The sequence below is a fragment of the Cervus elaphus genome, chromosome 11, assembly GCF_910594005.1.
Source record: "Cervus elaphus chromosome 11, mCerEla1.1, whole genome shotgun sequence".
In the NCBI taxonomy this organism is placed as follows: Eukaryota; Metazoa; Chordata; class Mammalia; order Artiodactyla; family Cervidae; genus Cervus; species Cervus elaphus.
The window spans coordinates 33518775-33545933 of record NC_057825.1 but is presented as its reverse complement, the minus strand read 5'-3'; the positions used below and the strand labels follow the sequence as shown (position 1 = coordinate 33545933).

Genomic DNA, 27159 nt, shown 5'->3' with positions numbered 1-27159 from the left:
ATAAATGTAATATGCCTGAATCATCCTGAAACCGTCCCCACCCCTCCACCCCCAACTATAGGAAAATTGTCTTCCATGAAATCAGTGGTCCCTGGTGCCAAGAAGGTTAGGGACCGCTGGCCTAGAGGAGAATGAACCTCACCATCAGGGCCCAGATGCTCAGCACTCCATTCCCCATGACTCATGCACCTGAATGGAGGAAGGAGGGCCAGACATGGATCAGTGGAGCACAGGCCTCAGCAGCACCGAGAGAATGGTGTGTTCCTGCCCAGAACCTCCAAGGGCCACCACTCTGAAAATTAGGGCCTGCCTGTTCCCCTGATCTTGTATTTGAGAAACGCTTCTCATTTTCTAGAAGAAAGCTCTGCCTATTGGACTTAGCATCCTCTGCTAAACCCAGGATACACTCAAGGAAGCAAGAAGCAGAGGCAGCTCAGCTGCTTTATTAAGTCAGTGGAAAAGTAACTATACAGATTTGAGGTGCAAGAAGGGAGACCGGCTGATTGGGCCCCAACCCCTGCGGCCCCACCTCCATGCTAGATAGCTCCAGTCCAGTCCAGTGTCTGAAGCGTGGTCCCCACATGTGTGCATCTGAGCACAAGGCCTATCTGGATGCCCCAGAGCAGCAAGTAAGGGTGCAGCCTCTGTGGAGGGTACGAGATCCCATCCCCAGCAGCTGGGCCTGAGCAGAGGGCCCTAGAAGCGGCCCAGCACAGTGGCCAACAGAGCCATGCGGATGTACATGCCGTTCTCTGCCTGGCGGAAGTAGGCAGCTCGGGGATCTGAGTCCACCTCCACACTGCAAGAGAAGGAAGAGTTACTGCCCCGCCCAAGACAGCCTGAACTGGACTGAGTGCAGGCCCCCGCCCCCATGCCCCCAAGCACAGCCCCAGTCTTGATTCCAGATCACCTGATCTCATTGACACGGGGCATTGGGTGCATCACCACCATCTTCTTCTTGGCCCGGGTCATGATGTGCGGAGTGAGGATGAACTGGCCAAAGCACTGTGGGAAGGGAGGAGCCCCCGTAAGCACCTCAGGGCCGTGGTGGCTACACGGAGCCTGGGCCCCCACCGCCAGTCCCCGGAGGCAGTTATCACAACCGAGGGGCCCAGCCGTCCTGGCTGCTAGTCTGGAATGCCAGCAGCTACACCCTAGGCTGCTCCTCCCCGCTTCGCACTTACTGCTTCATACTCCTGGGTGGAGCCGAAGCGCTCCTTCTGGATGCGAGTCATGTAGAGCACGTCGGTGTCCGGCAGCGCCTCCTCGATGCTCTCAAATTCCTCCTAGACGGTGAGGCCCGGCCCGGGTGAACGTGGTGCCGGCACTGACCGTCCAAGCCAGGTCCCTCCCCACCCCTCCACGGGAGGCCTCCCAGGGCCTGACCTGCTTGGTGCCACGGGAGGCCACGAAGGCCCGCACATCAGGGGGCATGCGCAGGCTAGGGGGCGCCACGTAGCGCAGGCTGACGCGGTACTGGGTGAGCAGGCAGGCCAGCGAATGCACCGTGCGGCCATGCTTCAGGTCGCCCACCATCGTGATCTGCGCAGGGAGCGGGTGGGGGTGGGGGGCAGCCCGTCACCAGGAGGGCCCCAGACTGAGCACTCCCCCACCCCCATTTTGAAGCTTTCAGCCTCAGGACCAGAATGGAGGCCTCCTTGATACAACAGGCCCTGAAATGCAGAAACTGCTTCCCACCTGCCTCCCTCTCCAGACTGTCCCAGGGCAGGCCTCCGAGCCCCGCCTGCACCCTTACTGTCATGCCGTTGACCGTCCCAAGCTCCTCCCGGATGGTGAAGATGTCCAGCAAGGCCTGGGTAGGGTGCTCTCCAACCCCGTCCCCTGCGTTGATCACTGGCCTCCGGCAGTGCTTGGCTGCCAGCTGTGACACGGGGACAAGGAAGGAGAATTCTTTCTTCTGAGTCTCAGGGACCCCCACTCCCCGCCGCAGTCCCCTTCTCCTGGGTCCCCTCACCCATCTGGCCCCACCTGAGCCCTGCAGTTACAGGAAGTGTCTGTGGGCCCCGCCCAGTCGATCCTGCGCTGGCGCAGAGGCCGGCCTCACCTCCACTGCCCCGGGCTGGGGGTGCCGCAGCACGACGACGTCGGCGTAGCAGCTCATGGTCTGCACCGAGTCAGCCAAGGACTCGCCCTTCTGGACGGAGGACGTGGCTTCGGAGAAGCTGAGCACAGCGCCCCCGAGCCGGGCCATGGCTGCTGCAAAGGAGCTGCTGGTCCGCGTGCTCACCTCGTAGAACATGGAGGCCATCACCTTCCCCTGGGAGGCAAGATGCATGTGTGTGTGTATAGCTGTGTCCATTCCGGGGAGCACGTGGGCTGCTGCCTGCTTCATCAATGTGTGCTAGAGGGGTGCCAAGAAAACCCTTCCCCGAAGCCTCCCTGCGACCTGTTGGAGCCCGGGCATCTCCAACAATGTGTTCCTGTGAGCTAAAGGTCTGCCTCCAAAAAGCTACTGTTAAGAGTCTGAATGAGACGTTTGTTCTCTGGGAGAGGAAATACCCAGTTCTCTCCCACAAAGACATCAGTATCAACCAATGGACTGGGTTACTGTGCCCTTGTGCTGGCACTCAGGGCTCACAGGTCAGCTGCATACTGATCAGAAGAGGGCCACCACGGAGGCGGCCTAGAGCAGCAGGACCATCAGTGCAGGGCTTACCTATGGAGGGTGTGGACTCCCATGGGGGAACCCAAGGTGGGGGAGGGAGACCCCTCTGACTACTTATGGAGCCCTGCCCACTGGGCCTGCATCCTCAGCCCACAGCCCTGACCCTGACCTTGAGGATGTCCAGGCTCCGCTCCTTCTGTACCATCATGCGCAGCGTGTGTGCCACGTTGAACAGGTGAGACATCTGAGAAAGATCCCAAGTCAGCTGGAAAGGGTGTGGCCCCCAGGGCTCCTGGCCCCAGCTCTCCAGATCCTCACAGCTCCGGGTGGCCCCCTCCTCCCTCCCCCAGGCACCTGATCCTTGGTGAACTGCTGGACGGACAGGATATGTTGGCCCACTAGTGAGTGCAGCAGGGGTGAGGTCTGGGGGTGCAGCAGGCCAGGGGTCCCCAGGTTCTGGGGTGACGCCTGTCTAGGTACTGGTGGTGGAGGGTAGCAGATGCCATCAAGGGTTCCCATCAGCTCTGCAGAGTGAGGGGCGTGGCAGAAGAGTCTGGTCAGAGGGCTCCTCCTACCCAGGCCAGATCAGAGAGGTCCCCAAAGGTGAGCAAGCGTGTGCTCAGGGCAGTCTCTCACCTGGCTCAGCTGCCTTCCGGGAGGTCTTCTCCTTTGGCTCCTCAGCTACAAACAGGGTGACAAGACAGATGTAAACCTACACCTGGGGTGTGTGAAGAGCCCCGGCTTCCCGGGACTCTGGATCACAGTGTCTGTGTTAAACCAGCTCACACCACGGTAGCGGCAGGAGGTTAGCTGAGGGCAAGGGTGGCAGCCCTGGGCACGGACCCATGATTTCCCACGGGAGCTGTTGGGTGTGATCAGCAGTGCCCTCCCGGGACCCTCCCAGCTAGCAAAGGGATCCTAGGCAAGGGGGGCGGCCAGGCCCACAGCAACCGACAACCTGGATTTTACCCCACGCTCTGCTGCCCCATGGGGTCCCAGCTCCTGGGCGGAGGAACACAGCTGCCCATGACAAAAAAGGGCCTGTGAGAAGAGGCTGAGGGATGCCTACCTCACACTGGGTGGGCTGATTTAGGCACAGGGGGGCACAGGGGGTCAGATGAGGATTGGGGCAGTAGGAAGGATAAGGGAAATGGACAGAGGGACTGGAATAGCTCTGAGGCCAAAGAGCCCCCAAACTCGGGCCACCTGGGACACTATGGGGAAGAGGAACCTATCCCTACACGTGTCTAGGTTCAGGCGGCCCCACCCTCTGAGTCACAGGATCTTTCTCTTACCTGGCAAACCTGGGTCGGAGGCTCGGTGGATCCGGGGAGGTAGGTGGAAGCGGCCATCGGGGAGTGCTGGGCCGCTCCGGCGGGGCCTCTCCGGGGTCTGGAGAGACAACACCAGGTGGTGACATGACCCTCCTCAAGTTCAGTCCCTCAAGAAAAGCCAAACTGCCTCCTGTCCACTCCATCATGTCCCCTCAACCTGCTCTCTCACTGAGCTGCCCCCAGTGGGGGTGGGCCAATGGCCTTTTCGAGATTTCTCTCTGGTTGGGTTAATGGATTAGTATTTCCCGCAGGAAGCCTCCTAAATTGAGAGTTAACTTGCAGTAGACAGGGTAGGTGGTGAGGATTTTAACTGTTAAGTGATGAACCTTCCATTGCCCCTGAACCACCAATTAAAACGTTTGTGCTGTTTATAACTGCCCCTGACTATACCCCCATGCCCACCACCCAGCCCTGAAAATTACCGTGGTTAGCTCACTGGCAGCCGGGGCCGAGGGCGTGAGCTGCGGAACAGCACCCTGTGGCCACTTGCGGACGTCCTGTCCGTAGCCCGGTGGCACCAGCACCTGTGGACAGAAGGCAGGGAGGACAAGTGAGCCAGGCAGGCAAGAGGTGGAAGCTGACAAGCAGAAAAGATGCCCCGGGGACCTGTGCCTGGAGGGGTAGTGGGACCATGCAGACCTGCTGGGGTGGGAAGAGAACGGCACCCAGTAGGTCACGACTGCCCAGGCCTGGGCCACACACGTACCTGCCCGTCAATATAGGCCACCTCCCCGCGCAGGACCACACGGCGGACAGTGCCCTTCACCTTCTGCCCTTCAAAGGGTGTCCAGTGGGCCTTGGAGAAGGGCATGTGGCTGGGGACTGTCCATTCGTGCTCCAGATCCACCTGCCAGAGTCATGGGTCATGCTGGACACGGGCGCCATGTGCACCCTCTCCCAGGACTGGAGATGCCCACCCAACCCCTGGCCCCACCCCTCCACATAGATGTCCTCCTGAGGGGGGTCAGAAGAGCCCTGCCCGTCCCCAGCCCCACCCCACACCTCCACATAGGTGTCCTCCTGCGGGGGCAGGTGGAAGATGCGCCGAGGGTTGTGGTGCAGTCGCTGCAGCACGTCGTCCAGGCTGAGCCGGCCCTCGCTCACTGCCGTCAGCAGCAGGGGCAGCATGGTCTCCAGCCCTGGGAAGCCGGGGGGAGGCCGGGGCCCACACTTCTCCTCCACAGTGTGGGGGGCTGGGGGAGAGAGCACCACCCTCAGAACAGTGGCCTCCACGCCTGGGGAGTCACACACGCCACCAGGAAGGGCCTCGCTACCAACCCTGACTCTAGCTTTTCCTGGGAACCTGAAGACAGGGAAGCTGGGACTGCTGCCATCTTCAGGGCGCACACCTTCCACCCAGATTCTCTCATTTACTGTTTCCTTGTTTGCTCATTCGTTCTCTCAGTAAATACCTATCAAGCGCCTATGACAGACCAGGAAATTGGTTGGAGTCCCACCCAGACCAAGCCCAGGCACCATGGAGCCCAAGGTCCTGACCCAGATCCCCTGGGCCAGGGGGTACGTCCCGGGCCCTCTCACCATGGTCGGAGGCAAAGCAGTCAATGACGGCCATGTTCTCCCACAGGGCTTCTACGTCTTCCCGGGAGCCAAGCTCGGGCCGAACCTCCCCTTTCCCGGGCCCCAGACGCTCCAGGTCATCACGGCTCAGGAACAGATGGTGGGGTGCCACCTCACAGGTCACCGGCAGCCCCTGCGCCTTTGCCGCTTTAATCAGCAGGATCTGGGGGAGAGCAGGGAGACCTCGAGGAGGGGAGCGTCCCTCAAGGCCCTGACCTGCACAGTCCCCACAGCCAACCTCCCCTCCTAGAAAGTCATGGGGCAGGCATGCTGAGCCGCCCCTGCCCCCAAGGACCATCCTGATCACCTGGAGTCACTGGGAAAGCCACTGGGGCGCCTCTGGGGCTCTCACCTCCTCCTTCCGTGCCACGTGACAGATGTGCACCGAGCGCTGGGTCAGCTGGGCCACCATGAGGATGGCTGCGACACTCTGCCGCTCAGCGTGGGCCACGATGGGGAGGTGGGAGGGCCATGTCTCGAAGTGCTGGGGACAGGAAGAAGGTTCCAGGACCCTGCAGTGCCCGAGCCCTTGCGGGGCTCCTGACTCGCACTGCCGAAGCCTGCTGTGAGGGGGCCCTCAAACCAGGGGTACTGGCTGGCTGGCCCCTCCCCCACCCACCCCCTACCTCCATCCACTGGACCACACTGTCCAGCCGCAGTTCAGAGAAGGTCTCGTTGAGGTAGAGCTTCAGCCCCGCAGCAGACCCAGCCACGGTGCCCAGGGTCCCTGCATTTTCTGATGAGGCTCCGAGGAATAAGGCATAGTCACAGCGGGCGCCGGCCTCTGCCAGCTGGAAGGGATACATTCGAGATAGGGCCCATCGGCACCTTTGCCAGTCTGGCTCCCATGGCCTGGCCCCTGGGGAGGGGGTAGAAGGAGCAGGGTACAGGGAGGTGGGGGATGTGGGTCACCAGGAAGCAGGACTGGGGCTCACCTTCTGCGCCAAGGCCAGGGCAGGGGCGTCGGTGATGGGGGGCCGGGTATTAGGCATGGCACACACCATGGTGACACCCCCGGCCAGGGCAGCAGCTGTGCCCGAGGCAAAGTCCTCCTTGTGTGTCCCCCCTGGTTCCCGCAGGTGCACATGGACGTCGATCAGTCCTGGGAGAACACACAGGCAGCAAGTTGGAGGGAGAGTCAGAGACTGAAGGGCATCAAGGTAGGAAAACAAGCAGCGACTGACACCAGTGAGAGGTGGAGAAGCTCTCAGTCAGGGGCATCGTGGATGGAGAATAAAGAGCTCAGAGTGAGGAAGATTCTGGGCCCTTCCCACTCTGAACAGTCCAGGGTGGAGTGGGCCCCATGGCTGTCCTTCACCGCAGCCCCTACTGGTGTCCAGGAGCCAGGTTCTCTCCTGAGATGCACTTACCAGGTAGCCGCACAAGCTTCTGGGAGGTCATGCAGTCAACGTGCACCTTCAAAGGAGGGGCTGGTCCAATCTGTCCCAGTGCCTACAGGTGAAAAATCAGGGTCAGCAAAGATTGAAGGGCAGCCTGGGAGCTGCAGATGGGGCTTGGGTTTTCCCATAAACCAGGCTTCTGCCTCTCTACATCTATCTTCTCTGTTTGCAGCCACAAAGCTTGATGACTAGCGAGGCCGCTCCATGCAGAGATTCCCCAGCCCCAGAGCATGCTCACTTCTGCCTCCTCCCTTGCTGACACTGGCTGCCCCAGTCCCAGTGCCCGGGGTCTCAGTTACCTCCACAAACAGTTTGGTGCACTTGATATCAATGATGAGGGGTACGGAGAAGTCAGCAGCCAGGCGCCGCGTGCGGTAGCCCTTGGTGACAAAGGAAGAAAGACGCCGGCCCCCGGCCCCACGCATAGACAGGTTAATCACTAGCTCAAAGTTTTTCTCAGCGAGCTGCTCCAAGATGCTTCGCTGTGGTGGGCACTCTCCATCCACTGCCTCTTCAAAATGCCAGTCCACAGCCGTCACCTGTGGCCCAGAGATAAGACCAGAGCAACCTAAGCCTGGTAGGGGGCCAGGGGGCCAGCCTGAAGGCAGGGGGAGGTGGCCCAGGAGCCCATGAGGAAGAAACGGAGGACCCACAGGAGGGGGACCAGGCCATTTCACTTTGCTGCAGGCAAAGCATTTTTCTTGACTGGAAAATCTCTACATTATGGTTACCAAGGATTCTGCAATATGGAGCTCCCACAATACACAGAGAGAGAATTATGGAAGGAAATATGCCAGAATGTTAACAGTGGTGGAGAGATCACGAGGGATTTTTTTCTCTCGTTTTCTGTATACTCTACTGTTCTACGTGGAACAGATGATTCATTTTACAATGATATGGAAAGCAGGGAAACAGGGAGAGAATCCCATGTACTCTCACATCTCAGGGTGGGCAGTGGCAGGGTTGGGTGGGAGGGGGAGGGGGCACCCCATACCTTGACGCCATGCTCTGTGTAGAAGTCAGCGGTGCCCAGGCTGGCGTAGAGGCTGTAGCCCAGGCTCTCCAGCAGCCTCACAGTTGGGAGCAACTCACTTTTGTTCTGAAGAAGGGAGGATGAGGTTGTGTTTCTCCTGTCTTCCACTTCAAGTTAGCCCTGGCCCAGGGAACCATGGCCATCTGTACCTGCCCCCTCTGACCTCTTCAGGGCCCACCCTACCCTCCACCCTACCCTCCACCCTACCACCCCCCGTGTGGGTTCTTACCTTATAGCTGCCAATGGTCAGCAAAATGTTCTTCTTGGGGATCTTAAAACCAGTGCTGAGCATGGCCTTAAGGTAGGCCTCGCAGCGGCTCTCCCCAAAGCCAGCCACTTCCCCGGTACTGGTCATCTCCACACCCAGCACCACGTCAGCCCCCGCCAGGCGGGAGAATGAGAACTGGGGCACCTGAGGGAGCATGAGGTGAGAGCAGCCCACATCCCTGCACCAGGAGGGGTGGCAATGATCCCCTCTCTTGGCCTTCTCCAGACAGGGCGAGCCTTCCCCAGACAGGGTGAGCCTTCCCTGTGCTGCCCTACATGAACCCGCCAATCGTTGGCTACTTCTCAAACATGCTTGCACTTCCCTTGGCCTCCACGAGGCTACTCCCTGGCCTTGGAATATTCCTCAACAAGCTCGGCAAATCTCAAATCTTGACTATACTCCAAGGCTCAGTCCAAACACCACCTCTTTTCTTGAACCTTCCCCGGTCACCCTCTATGGAAGTGGCACCTCCTTGAGCATTTCGTTTTGGTCTCTACTCTGCAGGTTTATCACACGCTACTCTAGAAACAAGCTGTTTGGGACCCAACTTCTCTTGCCTCCCATCACTAGAGTGGACGCTCCTCAGGGAGGAGGGCCATCTTATTGCCCTGACCACCCAGCAAGGCCTTGCCCACAGGAGGTGCTCGCTTTATACGGCAATGGACACACAGCTCAGGCAGCAGGTGAACTCCCTCCTATCTGCCTCCCTGCTGACTGCTAACCTGGGGCTTCAGTCTTCCTTACCTTCACCCCCACAACTCCAGAGCCAGTCATGAGTCCCACAGGCTCCACTTCTTCCCCCATGATGACCCGTGTCGCCAAGGCTACTAGGTCCACACCTAGTGTCTTGGAGACGAAGGGGAAGGAGCGAGACACACGCACGTTGCATTCAATGACTTTCAGCTGGTCGTCCTGGGCAGACAGATTGATCAGGCCTTCCGCAAGTGGGCTTATGACACCACCCCACTGAATCGGGTCTTCCCCTCACTCATCGTTCTGTGGATCATCAACCCAGGACAGGGGGCAGGTTGACTGTCATAAATATTGCGGGCCTGAGATGTGACCCCACCCCTCCAGCTCTCCTCCCCCTATGAGGGTTCCCCAGCACAGTGGCCAGCACAGAACAAAAAGGCGCCACAGTCCTCGGGTCCCTTTCTGTAGCCCCCTCTCACTACCTTGGCAATGAGCTGCAGATTGAAGGGTCCTGTGACCTGCAGCTCCTGGCCCACGGCATGCACAATGGCTTTGATCCGCTCCAGAGTTTTGGCAGTGATGTCCTGTGGTGGGGTCACCAGTGTGGCATCACCTGAATGCACACCTGCGTTCTCCACATGTTCAGAGATGGCGATAGCTGCCACCACACCATCACAAGCCACAGCATCCACGTCAATCTCCTAGTGGGGCAAGGTGCACAGGGCAAGATGGTGAACAGCAAGGGCCATTTCCTTCTCTCACTTGCCCCTGCAGGAAGCTTCCCTGCTTTTAAGAGCCCTGGCACAACCCGTCCTTCCCAGATCAGAGACAGGGGAGTTGCCTCCGTGGCTGAAAAGACTGCTTTCAGAGACTCATCTGCAGCCTCCCACCTTGGCCTCCTGGATGAACTTGGAGATGACCACAGGGTGCTCCTTGGAGACAGCTGCTGCACTGCTCAAGAAGCGCTCCAAGTCCCCATCGGTGTAGGCCACGTTCATAGCAGCACCGCTCAGCACATAGGAGGGGCGCACGACACAGGGGTACCCCACGGTCTGGCAGAACTGGCGAGCAGACTAAGGGCACAGGGAGCTTAGCTGTGTTGCACGCACTCACCCATGATGCCATCTGGCCTCCAGCCCCCACCCAGGCCTCAGCCCACCTCTAAGTCACTGAGCTCCCTCCACTGAGGCTGGCTGATACCAATGGTGTCGAGGAGCCGGGAGAACTTAAAACGGTTCTCAGCTGAGTCAATGGCTTCTGGGGAGGTGCCCAGAACCCGACACTGCTGCCGATGCAAAGCCATGGCCATGTTGTTGGGCAGCTGCCCGCCCATGGACAGGATCACACCTTCAGGGTTCTCCAGCTCATAGATGTCCATCACCACCTGCAGTAAAGGAGGAGAAACAGGTGGTGGTTAACAGATAGGGTCAGGGGCCTGAGCCTTCTTGCTCACTGCCCTTCATTCTTCACCCAAACCTCCTCAAACCTCACAAGTTCCAAAGAGTCTGAGGTTTGCCAGCCACTCCTACCTGACGGGCCACCCAGGCTCACAGGCAGCCTTAACCCGTCTCACCTCAAAAGAGATTTCATCAAAGTAGAGTCGGTCACACATGTCGTAGTCGGTGCTGACTGTCTCTGGGTTGTAGTTCACCATGATGGTCTTATACCCCATCTGCAATAGGAGGGGAAGGATATTCAGCAATCAGGTAGGTGGACAGCATGAGGAAAGGAAGCCCAAGTCCCTACTTCAGAGAATACTGCCTTGGCTGTCTCTGAAATTGCTGTACAGGACGCCTGCCTCGGGAGGGAAGGTACTGGAAAAGTAGACACGGAGTTCTGGAGAGGAACCACATGTAGGGCACAGGACGGCCTAAGGGACCCCCAACCCCATTAAAACCCTATGATAGATGTGAGGCGCAGCAATGAATAGAAAGTGCCAGGATCAAGTATGGGTGGAAGGCGGCTGCGGAAGCTGATCAGTACAGCAGAGGGAACCATATGAAAGACGGGCTTGGAGACCTTTCGGAGCTGCTGGATGCAGCCCACAGCACACCAGTCAAACTCGACGCTGGAGCCGATACGGTAGACGCCAGAGCCAAGGACCAGGACATGAGGTGTTCGAAAGCTGAGGTCATGGGTGGTGCCCCAGTATGTCAGGTACAAGTAATTTGTCTGGGCCGGCCACTCAGCTGCAACTGTGTCAATTTGCTTCACTGCTGGGCAGATCCCTAGTTCCTGACGCAGCTTGCGAACAGCCAGCTCTGTGCTAAAGGAGAAGGGTCAAAAATATAGACCATGGGAGTGGGGAATGGCCCCAGCAGAGGGCAGAGATCCAAGAGAGGGATCAGAGAGGAAAATCCCAGGGATGAAGGGCAATGGCCTCCAACACCCCCCCTCCACACTTTTCCTCCTGAGGGCCCCTCAGGAGTACAAAGGTTCTCTGCTCCAGGTTCTCAGCCTGAGGTCCTCCCACCATCCCTGACCTGAGGACCGCGAGGGCAATCTGCTTGTCTGAGAAGCCAAGGCGCTTGGCCTGATGCAGCAGGTCTGGGGGCAAAGGTTGTCCACGATGTTGCTCCAGCAGCTGGGTGTGTGCTATGATCCGCTTCATCCGGTGCAAGAACCAGCGGTCGATGCGAGTGAGTTCATAAAGGCGATCCACTGAGTAGCCAGCCCACAGGGCTGCTGCCACCACGAAGATGCGCTTGTCTGTTGGAGTCTCCAACTCCTAATGGGGAGAGGGCAGACAAGCTAAGCTTCAGTTTCCTCACCTATAGAAACAAGTCTAATGATACATCCCCATAATAAAGAGAAATGAAACCACAGAATTCTCAGTAAAGTGAAAACACAGCAAAGTCCACTAGTGACTGGTGCTAGTATTACTGGTAACAAGCTTGGGGGCTGGGGACACAGAGAAGAAGCAGGGTACATTTTGAGTGCTGTCACGGGTAGGGGAGCCACTTACCATATCACTGACGGGCTTGACCGTGTGATCAAAGCCCACGCAGTTCTCATCCACCATGCGTAGAGCCTTCTGGAAGGCCTCCTCAAAAGAACGCCCAATGCCCATGACTTCACCTGGAGGAATATGATGTGAGGATTGAGGGCCAGGGGGCACTGATGATGCCCAGAATGTTGGTAGTTCTAGCAAAATTGTTGTCAAATCTCTGGGAGGTTCTCAAGCCCACAGTGGTGTTTCATTGAGAATCTTACACTTGCAGGTTTTTCTCCCTACCATTTTCATGTGGATACTGGAACAATCACAGAGGCCCAATCGCTGATGGTTATCCATTTATTTGGTTTCCTTTATTCACATTGTGATGATGTAATCTGGGATCTGGCTCATCCTTTAAAACTTTTTAAAAGTCTGGGTAGTAAGATGATCCCATTACTCTTTGAATCCACTCAGGGTTAATCATATTTCCAACTACCACTCTAGAGTACTTCTTCCAAATGTTTTATACAAGATTATAGTTTACATAAACATTTATCCTGCTTTTCCCCTCATTGTGAGCTTTTCCCACATTAGTGTGTGACTTTGTTACCAGCAGTTTAACTCTTGTGTGATTTACCATAAAGTGACTGCTCACTCACTGAAGGACATTTAGCTTTGAAGTGTTCATCGCTGTAAATAAGGTGGTAATGCTGTCTGGGATTTAGTTTATCTCCTGAGGATATATTTTCAGAAGTGCATAGGCAATACGCAAGGTAAGTTTTCTGGCCCTTGATAAATATTAATTGCTTTGTAGAAGTTTGTGCTTTATAATACAAAGTATTGGGTTGGCCAAAATGTTTGTTTAGCGTTTTCCATAAGCTATTATAAAAATGCTGAATGAAGCTTTTGGCCAACCCAATATAAATTTAACCAATCTTTTAAGAAGAGTGTATAATCATTTAAAACAACTTTTGCCAACAAGTAAAAATAATTCTCTCATTTTAACTAGATTTCTTCTAACTACTATTAAGAGGAAACTTCCCCCCTACACCCAGGCCTGCTTATTGATTTCCTCATCAATAAAGTTTGTTCCTGTCCTCTGACAATTTACCCTAGAGTCTTCAAATATCTCTTACCAAATGTATTTTTCTATTTACAATTCTAATATGTTTCTTTAAAAAAATTTTCAAAAACATCAAGCTGGTACTGGTAGTGTTAAGGAAGAGGATGAGCAATTTTGTTCAATTTCTTTGTAATGTGGTTATATTATAAAAGTTTTTACCCTGGGTAAAAGAGAAACCCAATACACTCACATGCAAGCCTAGAAAAATCCTAGAATCATATAAATCCCCAAATTAATGTCTGTGTGATAAGATTATAGGTGATTTCTTTGGTAAAACTACCTTTTCTAATTTCTCAATGATTCACGCATCTTACTTGTATAATAAAAGTTACAAAAAGTTATGAAAGAAGATCAAATTACAAGAATACTCAGATGTAAAATACTTAAATCTCTCATCTAGGAATCAATCTTTTTGATTGTCCTATTTTCAATCCACTTCTCTTAGCTACAATTTATGGCTTCGTTCCCATGTTTATTATAATTTTCACATAACAGAAATTCATCTCCAGAAGGAACAACTTGGCAGTTTTGTAAGATTTCTAAAAATCAAGTAATATCTGAGCTTAGACTTACAAGTTTAAAGGCTACTATTGCTGTTAATGGAAATTTGGAGCACAGTAAAAAGCTATTATCCTTAGCTGGTAGCAGCTTGGTACGTGCACATGCTTGTTTTAGTAGAAATGTTGTGGAGGACAAACTAAGGGAACTTAAAGAAAGGGTCACTGTAAGGAAGCGTACTAACTCAATTACAGCATTCTTAACACTGCCGAGAGGCTGACCATCATATCCATTCATTACTAATTGTCTCTGTTTCTATGAAATTTCTCTTACATCCTGCTCTGATCTTAAACATTGTATTGAAAAACATTTGAGGGATTTCCCCAGTGGTCCAGTAGTTAAGACTCCATGCTCCCAATGCAGGGGGCCTTGGTTTGACCCCTGGTCAGGGAACTAGAGATCCCATGTGATGCAACAGAGTTTGCATGCTACAACTAAAGAAAGACCCTGCATGCTGCAACTAAGACCCAGCACCATCAGATCAATTAATTATTATTATTTTTTTAAATTTAATTTAGTGACCATGGCAGGAAGTGCCCAGAGGAGATACACTTGGCATGGCTGCCACTGACTTGGCCTTAGAAGAGTTCACAGTAAACAGCAGTCATTTCCTTGAAACATCGATATTTAAAAAGCATGGAGAACAAATTGTCACTGGCCTTAACAGCCTGGGGATGAGGCCAAAGGCAAAATGCTATGAAACACTGTGAGTGGAGTTTCATTGAACTGGTCTCACCCATGACAGGTAACACAGTGTAACAGAGGAACATGCAACTAGCAATAGATCCAGTTTTCAGCTCTTGGCTCTGCCCTCTACTCAGCCAGACACTTTCCTTCTGTAGGTACCTGCTTACTCATTTGTAACACAAGAATTAAGAGTCTGATGGCTATCACCCCATTCCAAGATTTCTGACATGCCATCTGGGGAGTGGAGGCAGCGTGTGTATGGATTTCCAGATGCCTTGGATCCTCGCCCCTGGGGAGAACCGCTGTCTTAGTTGGAAATGTCCCTATTAGTTCTGAGAAACCGCTCACAAGAAGCTGCTCATACAAGAGCTGAAAGGACATGCCAGGGAGCTGACTCTATGACAGTCTAGGTTCTTGGGACGTGTGGGACCCTGTGAGGTGATCTGGGGAGGGGTCTCTTGGGATGTGTCTCTCACCCACGCTCTTCATGCAGCTCCCAATCTTTGTGCTGACGCGGAGGAACTTGCTGAGGTCCCAGCGAGGAATCTTCACCACACAGTAATCCAGACTGGGTTCAAAGGCTGCTGTTCCGCCTGTCACCGAATTCCTGAGGGCCATCAGATGGGGTTGCCAGGAGGACAGAGCAGGAGATGTAAATGGTGAGCTTGCAGAGAGCGTTCTCCTACCCACACCCAGGCCAATGTCCTTTTCCTATTCCTTGTCCCATAAACGTTTTTATTTTTTCCAACTCCCACGATCTCACCCCCACCCCCCACCCCATCTCTTCCCAATGCCTGTACCTGAGTTCTGGCAGAGGGATGCCTAAAGCCAGCTTGGCTGCCACATAGGCCAGTGGGTAGCCTGTGGCCTTACTGGCTAGGGCAGAGCTGCGAGAGAGCCTGGCATTCACTTCAATGATGTAGTACTGCAAAGCCAAAGAACAAAGACAGAGTGACTAGATAACTGGCCTAGCAGGCCTCAGAAAGGAGAGGTCTCAGAAAGGCAGGACAATAAAGCCCCAATCCTATCAAAAATAATCCTAGCTTCTGCTCCAGGGTCTGGAGGGTTAAAAGGCTTCTTGGCCTAGAGGCCCCCAAATTACAGATGGTGCTCCAGCAGCTAGAGTATCAGCCCCACGGCCTGGAGTCTCACCTGCTCAGACTCAGGGTTCAGGGCGTACTGCACGTTGCACTCCCCGACGATTCCGAGGTGCTGAGTCACCTTGATGGCTGTCTGCCTCAGTAGCTGGTACTCCCTGTCATTTAGCGTCTGGCTTGGAGCCACCACGATGGACTCCCCGGTGTGGATACCCAGCGGGTCTAGGTTCTCCATGTTACACACCTGTGAAGGGAGGGGCCCATGAGGTCACTGCCATAGGGAGTAAGGAGGGGCAGGAGGCTGCATCCCAGTGTCCTGTTGCCTCTGGAGACGCGCTCATCCTGGGTGTGAGGACACCGAACTCTCAAAGACCTCAGCCCTGCCAGGGCTCTTACAACAGCTCACGCTGCCTTACACGACTGCCTCTCCCCCATCACTCACCGTGACACAGTTGCCATAGGCGTCTCTCACCACCTCATACTCAATCTCCTTCCATCCTTTCAGGGACTTGTCTACCAGCACTTGGCTGGTATGGGCAAAAGCTGGGGCCACGAGAGCAGACAGCTCCTCTTTGTTAGAGGCAAAGCCAGAGCCCAAGCCACCCAAGGCATAGGCTGCGCGCACCAGCACAGGGTACCCCAGTCTCTCAGCAGCTGCCTGGGCCTGCAATGAGCACAGATGAATAAACAGATTAGGTCTTGACTGCGTGTTGTGCAGAGGGCTCCTGGGCCCAGAGAAAATATGCTGTCAAGGAAACGCCGCCTGTCTACCCCCACCAGCCCTTGAACCTGCTCAAGAGAATTCGCTGCCTCGCTGGGGGCCACGTGCTCTCCGATCTCTGCCATCCTGGAGGCGAAGGCACGCCGATCCTCAGTCAACTCAATGGTCTCCACAGGTGTGCCCAGGACCCGGACTCCGTACCGAGCGAGCACCCCAGCCTTGGTCAGCTCCACACCACAGTTCAGAGCTGTTTGGCCCCCAAAAGTCAGTAACACACCATCTGGGCGCTCATTACGTATCACCTGGGGGAGGAGGGAGGAGTAACAGGCATTGAGACCCTGGGGTTAGGGAGCGGATCACAGAATTGACACAGGATCGCCTGGCCCATGTGGATCCTCTCTGCAGTCCAGCCTCGCCTGAGTCATACCTGGGTTACGTAGTGAGGTGTTATGGGGAGGAAATAGACCTTGTCTGCCAGCCCCTGTGAGGTCTGCACGGTAGCGATGTTAGGGTTGATCAGCAATGTCTGAATGTTTTCCTCCTTCAGGGCCTTGATCGCCTAAGGGGATAAAGGTGGCATATCAGCCTTGACTACAGAAGCAAGACTTTTGGTCTCAGACCAGCATTTCTCTTCCTCTTCTCCCTTTCCTGGGCTTTCAGTCTCTAATAACTCACTTCTCACCTTTCTGTGTATTCCCCAGTTCGCTTGGGTCACTTCTTCCCTACAACCAGTGTTCATGCCTAAGCCCTATTCATCCTGAAGGCCACACACCCAGAGAGGCAGCAATGGACGCACTTTACCTGAGAGCCTGAGTAGTCAAACTCGCCGGCCTGGCCGATGGAGAGGCCCCCTGAGCCCAGAATCAGAACCTTTCGTGGTGCTGTAAGCCCAGAGCCTGGGGTGGGAATCCCAGGGAGACAGAGGCGCTCAGCCAGCCGCTCTCGAACTATGGAGGCAAAGAAAGACAATACATTAGAGTTGAACAAGACCTGAGAGATCATCTAGATTAACCCCTCACTTTATGGAAGAAACCAGAACAAGTCATGCCTCTAATGAGTGGCAGAGGCAGGACCAGAAACCCAGACTTGTGACTCTGGAGTTCCTTTGAATGGAAGAAGCATGAATGAACCACTTTGGCTTGGTTGCCTTCCTACCCCTCCCGCCTAACCTCCCAACACCTCTCAGATTCCTGAGGCACATTCATCTTATGCCTACCCTGGAGCCTGTTCTTAGAGCCCCACCCTATATCTACTCAAGTGCTTACCTGTCTGGCCCCCAGGGTTCCCAGCTGTAGCTTCTTTCACAGTTTCCAGAAAAATGTCAAAAAGAAGTTCCATATCTGAAGGGCCAGCTTGATGCTCTGGGTGAAACTGGACACTGTTGAAGAGAGGGGATCGTGAAAACTGCCATTGTCACTGGTGGTCTCAAAGGTGGGTAGTGGGAAGGCTGACTGGGGCCCACTGCTGTGATTTCTTTTTTGATCTTCAAGTCTCAGTGGGCTTCAGAACTGCAGAGATCCAGGCATTGTGCCAGAACCACGTGGGCTCACCTGAAGAAGGGCAGGCTCTCATGTACGATGCCTTCGTTGGAGTGATCATTGGCATTGGTGAAGAGAGGAAGCCAGCTTGCTGGCAGTGAGTCTGTTTCCACAGCAAATCCATGGTTCTGGGATGTTAGAAAGCAGCGCCCGGAGCCCACCAGCAAGCATGGCTGGTTATGGCCTCGGTTCCCGTATCTGGAGGCAGAAACATCCTGAGTCACAGGCCCCTCTCACCCTCCCTTCACTCCTGCACCAAACCCAGCTCTGGCTGATCTCATGATTCTCACCAGCCCCCAGTCCAATTTCAACACTAATAAACACCAACTCTATTCTATTCTCATTCCCAAGACTCCCCATCCCTTGTGTCCCCACCTCATCTTGTAAGTCTTGGCCCCAATGGCTAAGGCCAACAGCTGGTGTCCCAGACAGATCCCGAAGATAGGTCGGGGGTTTGGTTCAGATAAAACACGGTTCAGTGTGGATACCAAGCTGGGATAGGAGGCAGGGTCACCAGGGCCATTACTCAGGAAGAGACCCTCATACTCTGGAGTGGGCAGAAAAGATGATATTAAAATCCATAATTCAACTAGAGAGACACACCATCAGAGCAAAAGCCCTTTTCTCCCCCTTCTTCTCTGGAACTCACGTTGACTTTCAGCAGCTGGACCGAGGGCCAGATCTTCCACCCATGCTGCTTGCCTGAGGTCTTCGTACAGACCCAAGCTACTCACCTTGACTGTCTAACGCGTGGTCCCAGGGTACCACAGTGACCTCTGCCCCACGCTGGCACAAGCATCGGACCTGATTGTACTTGAGGCCACAGTCCAAAGCAAGGATCCGAGGGGTACCCCCTGCATTGAATACCCGTGGAACCTGAGGAGTAAATGGTTGACAGCTGTGAACAGTAGGTATAATATGCACACAACCTGTACTCTAGAGGCCTTTTCCAGTTCTCCCTCAAGTGTTTACAACCAGTCTAGACACAGTGTAACTACTGTGCTTAGCATGAAACACTCTTCCACTCTATCTCTATACCTTAGTGGAGACCTCCGGCACCAGCGGGCGGGCATTGGGGTCCAAGAAGGGCAGGGTTGAAGGTTCTGTCCCATCCTGGACCAACTTGCCCAGCAGAGACCCTTGCTCTCGCAGCTTCTTAGTCAGCTCCCGAGTGTCCACTCCTGTTGAAACAGCAGACTCTGAGAGATCACTTCCCCAGTGCAGTCATGCAGGAAGTTAAGACTTCAATTCTAGAGCCTGAGTCACCCACAGCTGTCCTCTGGGCATCAAAATCCTGGGCTGTCCTTCCAGAACGACCCCACCATGAAGTATTCTTGCCTCCAAGTATCACATTTGAATTGAACCACCACCCCAGATTTGTTTACAGAAGGTAATACCAAGGGACAAAAGAGCATGCTAAATGACAATACAGGAATATTATCAAACAGGTTAAAAAAAAAAAATTTAGAAAACTGGAAAAATTTTAAACACTCCCTGGATATTTGATATTAAGGAATTACTGTTAATTTTTTAAAGGTATGGCAGTGTTATTGTCATCATGTTTTTACAAGGGGTTCTTTTTTCATAGATATTGAGCTCTCGGAAGATGAAACAATATCATATCTGAGATTTGCTCCAAAATAATCCAGAAGTTGTAGTAGTGGTGATGAAATAAGTTTAGCCCTCAATTGAGGAAACTGGGGATTCATTATCTTATTCTCTCCTTTTGCACGCTTAAAATTTCCCATCTGAGTGAGAGCTCAGTTCCTTCCCCCAGTCTAAACCTTTCAAATCAGGTATATTCTATCACAAGCCTGGACTCAAGTCCCAAGGGTCCACAGAGAACTTCTCTTAATCCTTTCCACCTGGGTACCTATGTTCCCCCAGACACAGCAATGCCTGCACCATACCTTGCAGGCCGGGTATGCCATGCCGTTGCAGCCACTCGTGCAGAGTGCAGGTGGCACTCCAGTGGCTGGGCGTGGGACAGCACTCTCCCACCACCAGTCCTGCCACGTGGATCCCCGAGGATTCAAACCACTGTCGATGGAAGGAGGAGACGGTGAGGAGCCCAGGGCCACATAACTCCCCGAGCCATCTTTTCCCATTGGAGGGCCATGGACCCTGTACTTCAGCCACAGTGAATGACCTGTCATTCCTTTAACAAGCCAAGTACCTCATGCTTCTGCCTTTTATCACCAATGCTGCCTCCCACGTGAAACACTGAACACATGGGCCTGGGGGGCCTGATGGCACTGATATGACAGTGATAACTGAAAGGACATTTTCCTTTTCCCTCCCTTTTTTTAAATCTCCTTTTCCATGAAGTCACCCCTATTCTCACCTACTGCAGCTGTGCCTCCTTAGAATTCATCTAAGTTCACTGTTACTTCCACTTGTCTTGCTATTTACATTGTATTACCAATGTGTTCATTTTTCTTCATCAGAGAATTCTGAACTCAAGAGCAAGATACCTGACATGTGATAGTAGTTAATGAAGTTTACAGAGGGCCCACTTCACGCCAGGTATTATAACAGATGCTGGGGGGCAAGCATGAGCACGAATAGACAAGGTCTTGTCTTCAGGATGTTAATTTGCTACTCAGGGAAGCAGAAAATTAAGGTAGTGTAGATACCAAGATCATATTCTCAGAGTGTGATAAAAACAGTACAGAACAGGAAGGGGCATAGCACCTTACTCAATAAAAATAAAGGCTCAGGGTAGAATATTAGGCATGATTATTACACCCCCTCCATAAGGGGTTATCATTTTTAAAAGTAACATATTTGTTACTCAATACATAAGCTTATAATAACTAAGAGAAACAGGCTGTTTATTGGGGAGGAAGTGGCATATTTAAATTACATCTGCTTACTGGTAGAAGGTTTAAGAAAGATGAATGTTGAGACTGTTCTTTAGGGATGTGAAGGCTAGTCTGGCAGAACCCTCCATGGCTAGATGGTCGAATCTGCACTTGGACATACATTTATGGCATATATGCTGCAAAAGCATCAGTGGTGGGTTTGTGGCTCCTGGAGGCTCTACTCATCTTGGTTCTGTCAGGGCCTCAACTTTGCAAGTGTATAAACTCAACTTTGACATTGTATCTAGAGTTGACAAAGCTGAAGACTGACATAAATTAACCAAGATAATGCATCATAAACTAGAACACAGTGAATTCATAGGTCGTGATGAGGAGTGGTTCTTTCCGGAATAACAGGCATGTCTTTTACCTAGAGTGTCTTCTCCCAAGTGTCAGGGTGAGTGGTGAAAGCATATGAGGAATTAAAGGCTCAGTAAGCCTAGTATCAGAATAAAATGAGTTTTGAGGAATACTGCATTGAGGATAGGTGACTATGATGAACTTGTGTTGGTTTTTTTTTTTTAACTTGAACTCTCAGAGGGCAACTTAGTTTCCAAACAGAAGAGGAACAGGAAAAACTTCACTGAGAAGGACACTGTTTTCTTATCTACATGTTAAGAACTCTACTGAAAAGTGGTAAAAAATGAGGCAAGGTAAGTAAAGCAGGTTTAGATGATAATCAGCTTAATTGGTTTGGTAGGGAAACTCGGACTTACTATCATTGAGAAGGGTGTGACCCTGTATTCCAATTTCTTTCCCATTAAATTATACACTCTTAAAGCTTAACTCTCATCACAAAAAACTTATCGGAGCTCAGACTCTGGCTTGGTCCAGCACTTTGTGCCTCTCAAGGCACCTAACAAGTCGCACACAGGGCCTGTCTAGCACTTCAGTGTGTATCAGCTTTCTCCAGAATGACTAGCGGAATGGCAGTGTCTTCACTAACAGTTAATAGCTACTGATTCGAAAAGGAGTGTAGAACAAGCATTGGCGTTGGCTACCTTGCTGAGCCCGAACTCATCCACTTCATCTGGGGGGATGCCGTAGTTACCAATCAGGGGGTATGTCAGCACTAAGATCTGTGCTTTGTAGGAAGGGTCAGTCAGGGCCTCGGGGTAGCCGACCATACCGGTTTGAAACACTGCAAGAAAGAGGCAGAGCTGGGGCATCCTTCGGAGCACTGCCCGGAGCGATGAGAATGCCCCTGGGCCGTAGGGATACGGGGAGGTGGGGGGGAGCGGGCTAGGGAATGGCGGGGGAGGGGGTGTACAGGCGGGAAAATGGCGGGGTCTGAGCAGAGCAGGCTGGGCAGAGAGGGGCATCAGAGAGACAGATGAGGTCGGCAGCCAGCCCGGACTTGCTTACCCACTTCCCCGGCAGTCGACACAGCGGCCCCAAAGGGCTGGCCCCGCAGGACCGACCCGTCCTCCAACACCAGGGCGGCCATGGGAACGGAGCTCAGAGGCGGGGTGATCACAGAGAAGAGGGAAATCGCAGCAAGCCCCGGTCGATGCTAGAACCACCAGAGGACTGCGCGCCCAGAGTCGATCCACGTGGCTCGCCGCGCCGCTGTCTAGAGCCAAGCGCTGTGTAAGCCGCGCAGGAGCCCAGGCGCTCTGGACCGCGGCAGACTGCGGCGGCGCAAGCAGCTGGCGGCGTGAGGGGCGGGGCCGGGAGCGTGAGGGGCGGGGCCAGGGCGGCTAGCGGGTTGGGTCACCTCTTACCAAACGCGAAGGTAAGGGAAACCTGTGAAAACCAACTCTCCCCGGAAGCAGCCTTTCCCACCCCAACCAAGAGACAAGAAGAAAAAAAGAAAAACTGTTTATTATGGTCAACAGCACAAATGTGAATTGGTACTAGTCCACTCCCGGACTGGATGTCTACAACACACCAGGGTTGTGCAAATTTCCGTCTTCCTTCCAACGGAGGCCTCTGCCTTGGGAGGATCCGCAGATGAATGATGCCTAGGAAGCAAATCTCCCTGACTCGGTTAAGATGGGGATGATCTTTAGGTCAGTAGGAAGATCTGTGGTTCATGAAGCCTTGGCTTTTCGGCGTTGAGTCCCCCAAAGAAGGATGGAGATGGATAAGGTGGTGGATCCCAGAATACCAAAGAACATGAACAATGGGAAGGAGCCCTGTGAATAACAGACCAAAAAAAAACTTCATATAGGGTTACATGAAGGGCTTACAACCTAACATCCAGTAATTTCCTAGCATATCTGTCTCCTCAGCCAGGGCAGTTTTCTTCTAGTTTCCTTCTCTAGGTGCTCTGCATCAGCTGCTGGTCTTCTTTTAAAGAGGTATCTATGCATCTCTCTTGTCCCTAATTCCCTGGTGGCTCAGATGGTAAAGCATCTGCCTGCAATGTGGGAGACCTGGATTCGATCCCCAGGTCGGGAAGATCCCTTGGAGAAGGAAATGGCAACCCACTCCAGTACTCGGGCCTAGAAAATTCCATGGATGGAGGAGCCTGGTGGGCTACAGTCCATGGGGTCACAAAGAATCAGCCACGACTGAGCGACTTCACTTTTATCACTAATTAGGAGGCCTCATTCCTCACCTGGCGCATACACTTGTAGCCATGGAAGCCATCAGCACAAACACACTGCAAGAGACCTGGACCATCAGGTACACAAGATCCATTCTCAGGACATATTTCTGAGAGCCAGAGAAAAACAGAGAACATCACTGGATTTCATTAGGTATATTTCCCATATATCTCCTTCAGCTTAAGATTCTCTCAACTATTTCTAGGTCAAAGGTACAGTGGAAAGAAGACTACAGATAATCAGAACACTGTCATGATAACAAAATAATTTTAAGACCTTTCTTTCCAAAGGGTTAAGACTTACGAGCTATGACAAACCTAGACAGCATATTAAAAAGCAGAGACATACTTTGCCAACAAAGGTCCGTCTAGTCAAAGCTATGGTTTTTCCAGTAGACATTCATGTATGGATATGAGAGTTGGACCAAAAAGAAAGCTGAACACCAAAGAATTGATGCTTTTGAACTGTGGTGTTGGGAGAAGACTCTTGAGAGTCCCTTGGACTGCAAGGAGATCAAATCAGCCAATCCTAAAGGAAATCAATCCTCAATGTTCATTGGTAGGACTGATCCTGAAGCTGAAGCTCCAATACTTTGGACACCTGATGCAAAGAACTGACTCACTGGAAAAGAGCCTGATGCTGGGAAAGACTGAAGGCAGGAGAAGAAGGGGGTGACAGAGGATGAGATGGTTGGATGGCATCACCAACTCAATGGACATGAGTTTGAGCAAGCTCTGGGAGTTGGTGATAGACAGGGAAGCCTGGCATAGCGCAGCCCATGGAGTCGCAGAGTCGGACACGACTGAGCGCCTGGACTGAACACTTCGGAAACCTGAACAAAAGGCACTTAGGCAATTTTACCATCCTGATCTAAAATAGAGAATACAAGGGAGGAGGGGTAGTTTCCGGAGGGGTGAAGGTGAGACAGCATACCTGGATCCTCAGTGCTGTTGCAAATATTCCTTTGTCCTTCGCAGTTTTGGTTGTTTACATAAAAAGTGACAGTATCCCAGGCATTAATACCTCCAGGACAGTTGACATCTTGTGGCAGTATCCTGAACACAACACAGGCAGTCATAATATGCAGACCAAAGTTGCTGAGTTCATAGCACTGCCTCTCTTTGGTTCTCTCCCCCACCCCACACTCTTACTCACAGAGTCTGGAGGTGAGTAAAGCCATGGAAGGTGTTGACCAAGTCACTCTGGAGGGGGTTTGCCTGCAGGTCTCTGCAAAGCACACACTGTTAGCACTGTGCTCTAGGAAAACACTTTACTTCCATTCACACATCTTTCTGGATGATAATCCAGTTCTTATTCTGAGTTGTCCAAATGTAGACAATATTCAAACATCTTTTTAGCAGTCCATCCTCAAAGACTTTCCCATCAACCCTATGCCAACGTCACCTTTTGGGAAGGAGGATAACTAATGACTTACATGATGATAGCAGTATGTGCTTGAGGAAAGTTTGGACCAGGGTCCTTCAGAGAGCAGTTCTGGAGATCCAGCCTGAGGAAATAAGGTAATTAGTGAAACTGTGTATCTTTCTCCTTCACCCAGGGTAAGCTATTACAACACCCTTTACAGCTAATATTCATTGAGCACACCTATGTCAGGGCCACAAACTAGGCACTTTGGTAGATGTTTTAATCCTGCATTGTCCAATTAAGTAACCACTAATACATGTAGCTACTTAAATTTTTAAAAATTCTGTCCCTCATTTGCACTAGTCACATTTCTTCAATATCTATTGCTGTCTATTCCTTTACTTAATGGAATAGTGCCTTAATATTTACTTAATGACTACTAACTGCAAATATTACTTAAGCCTACTAACTGCAAAAATTGGGAGAATTAAAAATAACATTCAGTATCTTAGCTTGCAAGTTGTTTACAATGCACTAGGGGAACAAGACCATCACCCAAAATAAAAAATATATAAACAGTAAATTGCAATGTGAGCAGTATATAAAATTAACTTGAGTGGTACAGACACTAAGGATTAGAGGAAGTGAAAAATTAAAAGGTATTACTCTGGCATTTAGTAGTACAGAGTATTCACAAAAGATGTTGGAATTAAAGGACAGATATGTCCTAATTTGATGGAGGAAGGCAAGTTTAGGTAAAGAGAGAGGCTTGAACAGAGAAACAAAGGTGGCCTGCTTTTGGAGGTAGAAGAGTCTGGCTGAAGCCAGACTCTCCTGGAGGGTTTGAGTGGACAACTAATTGAAAGTAATGTTGTAAAGGTAGGTTGGGCCAGTCTGTGATAGTTCCTGGTTTGTACTTTATCCTAGGGCCACAGACAATTATAAGTTTAATTTTAAAGCCAGAGAGCAATAATGGAAAGAAACTGGTTTTCTGAAAGTTCTATATAAGTAAGTATTTAGATAGATAAGGGAATGAGGAGAATGGAAGCAAGACAAGTGACTTTCTGAATCTGAAGTGAGGGTGCTCTGAAAAAGGAATTGTTTAATAAGGATCTATTATATTTTCTCCACATATCTGGAGAAAAATCAAAGGAAATTAAAAGAGATCTAGTTTGGGGAGACACCTGCATAATGGTTGAAGCTGTAAGAATAAGTGGATTCTCAAGAATGTGAGGGGAAAACAATGAAGGAAGTAATCTGTATAAGGGGACAAAAAGAAATTTGCCTCAAATATGAATTAATGAGAAGAGGAAGAAAACCATATTTCATAGTGTCCTGGAGGCCAAAGGAGTCATTTCATGGAGACACTACAGTAAATAAGCCAGAGAGTTAATAATAAACAAAAGAAATAAGGTTAAAAAATGCTCAAAATTATGACTTTTATGCATTTTTCAACCAGGAAGAACCACAGGGTTGTTTAAAGTGTTAGTCACTCAGTACATGTCCCATGCTTTTCAATCCCATGGACTGTAGCCTGCCAGGCTCCTCTGTCCATGGGATTCTCCAGGCAAGAATACTGGAGTGGGTTGCCATTTCCTTCTCTGAGTGATCTTCACAACCCAGGAATTGAACCCAGGTGTCCTGGACTGTAGGCAGATTCTTCACTTTGCCAAAAACAGATTTAAAAGTCTGAGACGCATGGTTTAGATGCCTCAAAAATATGTACGAATATTTATCCCCAAAGCCAATCAGGCAAGCCTTGAAGAATCCGGTTTGGGAACTCTTTTCCAGTACCCAGGGAGGTCTTCTCCTCCCTCACCCCAGGATGGTGCCTTCCCCATTCAGGCAGCAGCGGGCTTGCAGCGTTAGCTCTGGTGTCCGCTTGCAATAAAGAGCCACTTCTGACAAATTTTGCACTCTCCCTGGACACTGGGTGCATATCTGCAGAAGAGAGAAAACTATTAGAACTCCAGAAAGAAAAGCCAAGGAAAAAACAAAAACCAAAAAACAACCGAGGCTTAAACGTTAACTGCCAGTAAACGTTCCAGAATTCCTCTTACACAGGGCCTTTATGTTAGATTTACTAGAAGGCATATTTCTTCCCCTGCAACCAGGCGCCAAAACAGCGCACCGGAGAATTTCTGTACGGATCTTATCCAGGGAAGGATCTCATTTCTGAGAATTACTATTCGAACACATTTATAATGCCCTCTCCAATGATTTCTCAACCTGCCAGCCCCATGTGACCGGGTGTAAAAGGACTGCAGGTACACAAAGAACTCATCAAGCATTACAGAAAGTAAAGTCCTACCAACGCACGCTATGCAGCGGCATTAGAACGCCGCAAGCTTGCAGAACGGCCGGAGGACTCATTCGTGGAAAGAACTTATAGTTATTCGAATATTAAGGAGAGAAGAGGTCAAATTTCAAACGTCTTTGGACGTCAGCAGGGCGAAAGCGACAGCGGCGTTCAGTACTCGGGAGTGGGAGCCAGCTGGGTTACGGCTAGGGAGGCCCCAGGGACGAAATCGAGGCTGCGGCAGGCAGGGGAGAGGGGAGAGCCGAGGGCCGGCGAGCAATTCTTTTTCAACCCAACCTTTAATCTGCTTCAGTACCTCGGGTAGCGCCAAAGCCCTTGCCACGCTCAGAACGAAGAGCAGGGCTGCAGCCCAGGGAACCAAGCTCACAGGACTGCCGAGCCCGCAAAGGACCATTTTTCGCTCTCTCCGACCTTCTCCACTGATCGCGAGACTTGCGCGTGCGGCCCCGCCTCCCACCGTGTCACGC

General features: G+C 51.9%; 2 protein-coding genes across 3 annotated transcripts; both read right to left on the bottom strand.

The window, feature by feature from the left end:
* Nucleotides 1-427: 427 nt before the first annotated feature.
* CAD (carbamoyl-phosphate synthetase 2, aspartate transcarbamylase, and dihydroorotase) lies at nt 428-22114 on the bottom strand. 2 transcript variants are annotated; one of them, XM_043917412.1, is made up of 45 exons: nt 21821-22114; nt 21457-21596; nt 19502-19631; nt 18630-18772; nt 18326-18467; nt 17967-18138; nt 17604-17789; nt 17319-17431; nt 16855-17000; nt 16481-16612; nt 16122-16355; nt 15775-15996; nt 15388-15576; nt 15036-15160; nt 14712-14842; nt 11898-12010; nt 11416-11660; nt 10952-11198; nt 10506-10604; nt 10092-10316; nt 9823-10005; nt 9415-9633; nt 8984-9151; nt 8201-8383; nt 7933-8037; nt 7238-7477; nt 6909-6990; nt 6474-6640; nt 6165-6329; nt 5891-6022; nt 5500-5701; nt 4963-5153; nt 4667-4807; nt 4383-4484; nt 3922-4018; nt 3596-3646; nt 3263-3307; nt 2981-3150; nt 2796-2870; nt 2066-2278; nt 1757-1882; nt 1387-1542; nt 1185-1286; nt 911-1005; nt 428-799 (listed from the first exon to the last, which is right to left on the bottom strand). In XM_043917412.1, the coding sequence occupies exons 1-45, from the start codon at nt 21900-21902 to the stop codon at nt 697-699; spliced, it is 6729 nt and encodes a 2242-aa protein (XP_043773347.1). In that variant the 5' UTR covers nt 21903-22114; the 3' UTR covers nt 428-696. The 2 variants fall into 2 exon arrangements, with proteins under 2 accessions (XP_043773347.1, XP_043773348.1); XM_043917413.1 differs by lacking the exon at nt 3596-3646.
* A 146-nt stretch (nt 22115-22260) lies between these two features.
* ATRAID (all-trans retinoic acid induced differentiation factor) lies at nt 22261-27144 on the bottom strand. The gene is made up of 7 exons (XM_043917421.1): nt 26988-27144; nt 26192-26313; nt 24443-24514; nt 24163-24234; nt 23941-24062; nt 23019-23116; nt 22261-22593 (listed from the first exon to the last, which is right to left on the bottom strand). Exons 1-7 carry the CDS (start codon nt 27084-27086, stop codon nt 22489-22491), a joined length of 690 nt encoding a protein of 229 aa, XP_043773356.1. The 5' UTR covers nt 27087-27144; the 3' UTR covers nt 22261-22488.
* Between the last annotated feature and the right edge of the window lie 15 nt (nt 27145-27159).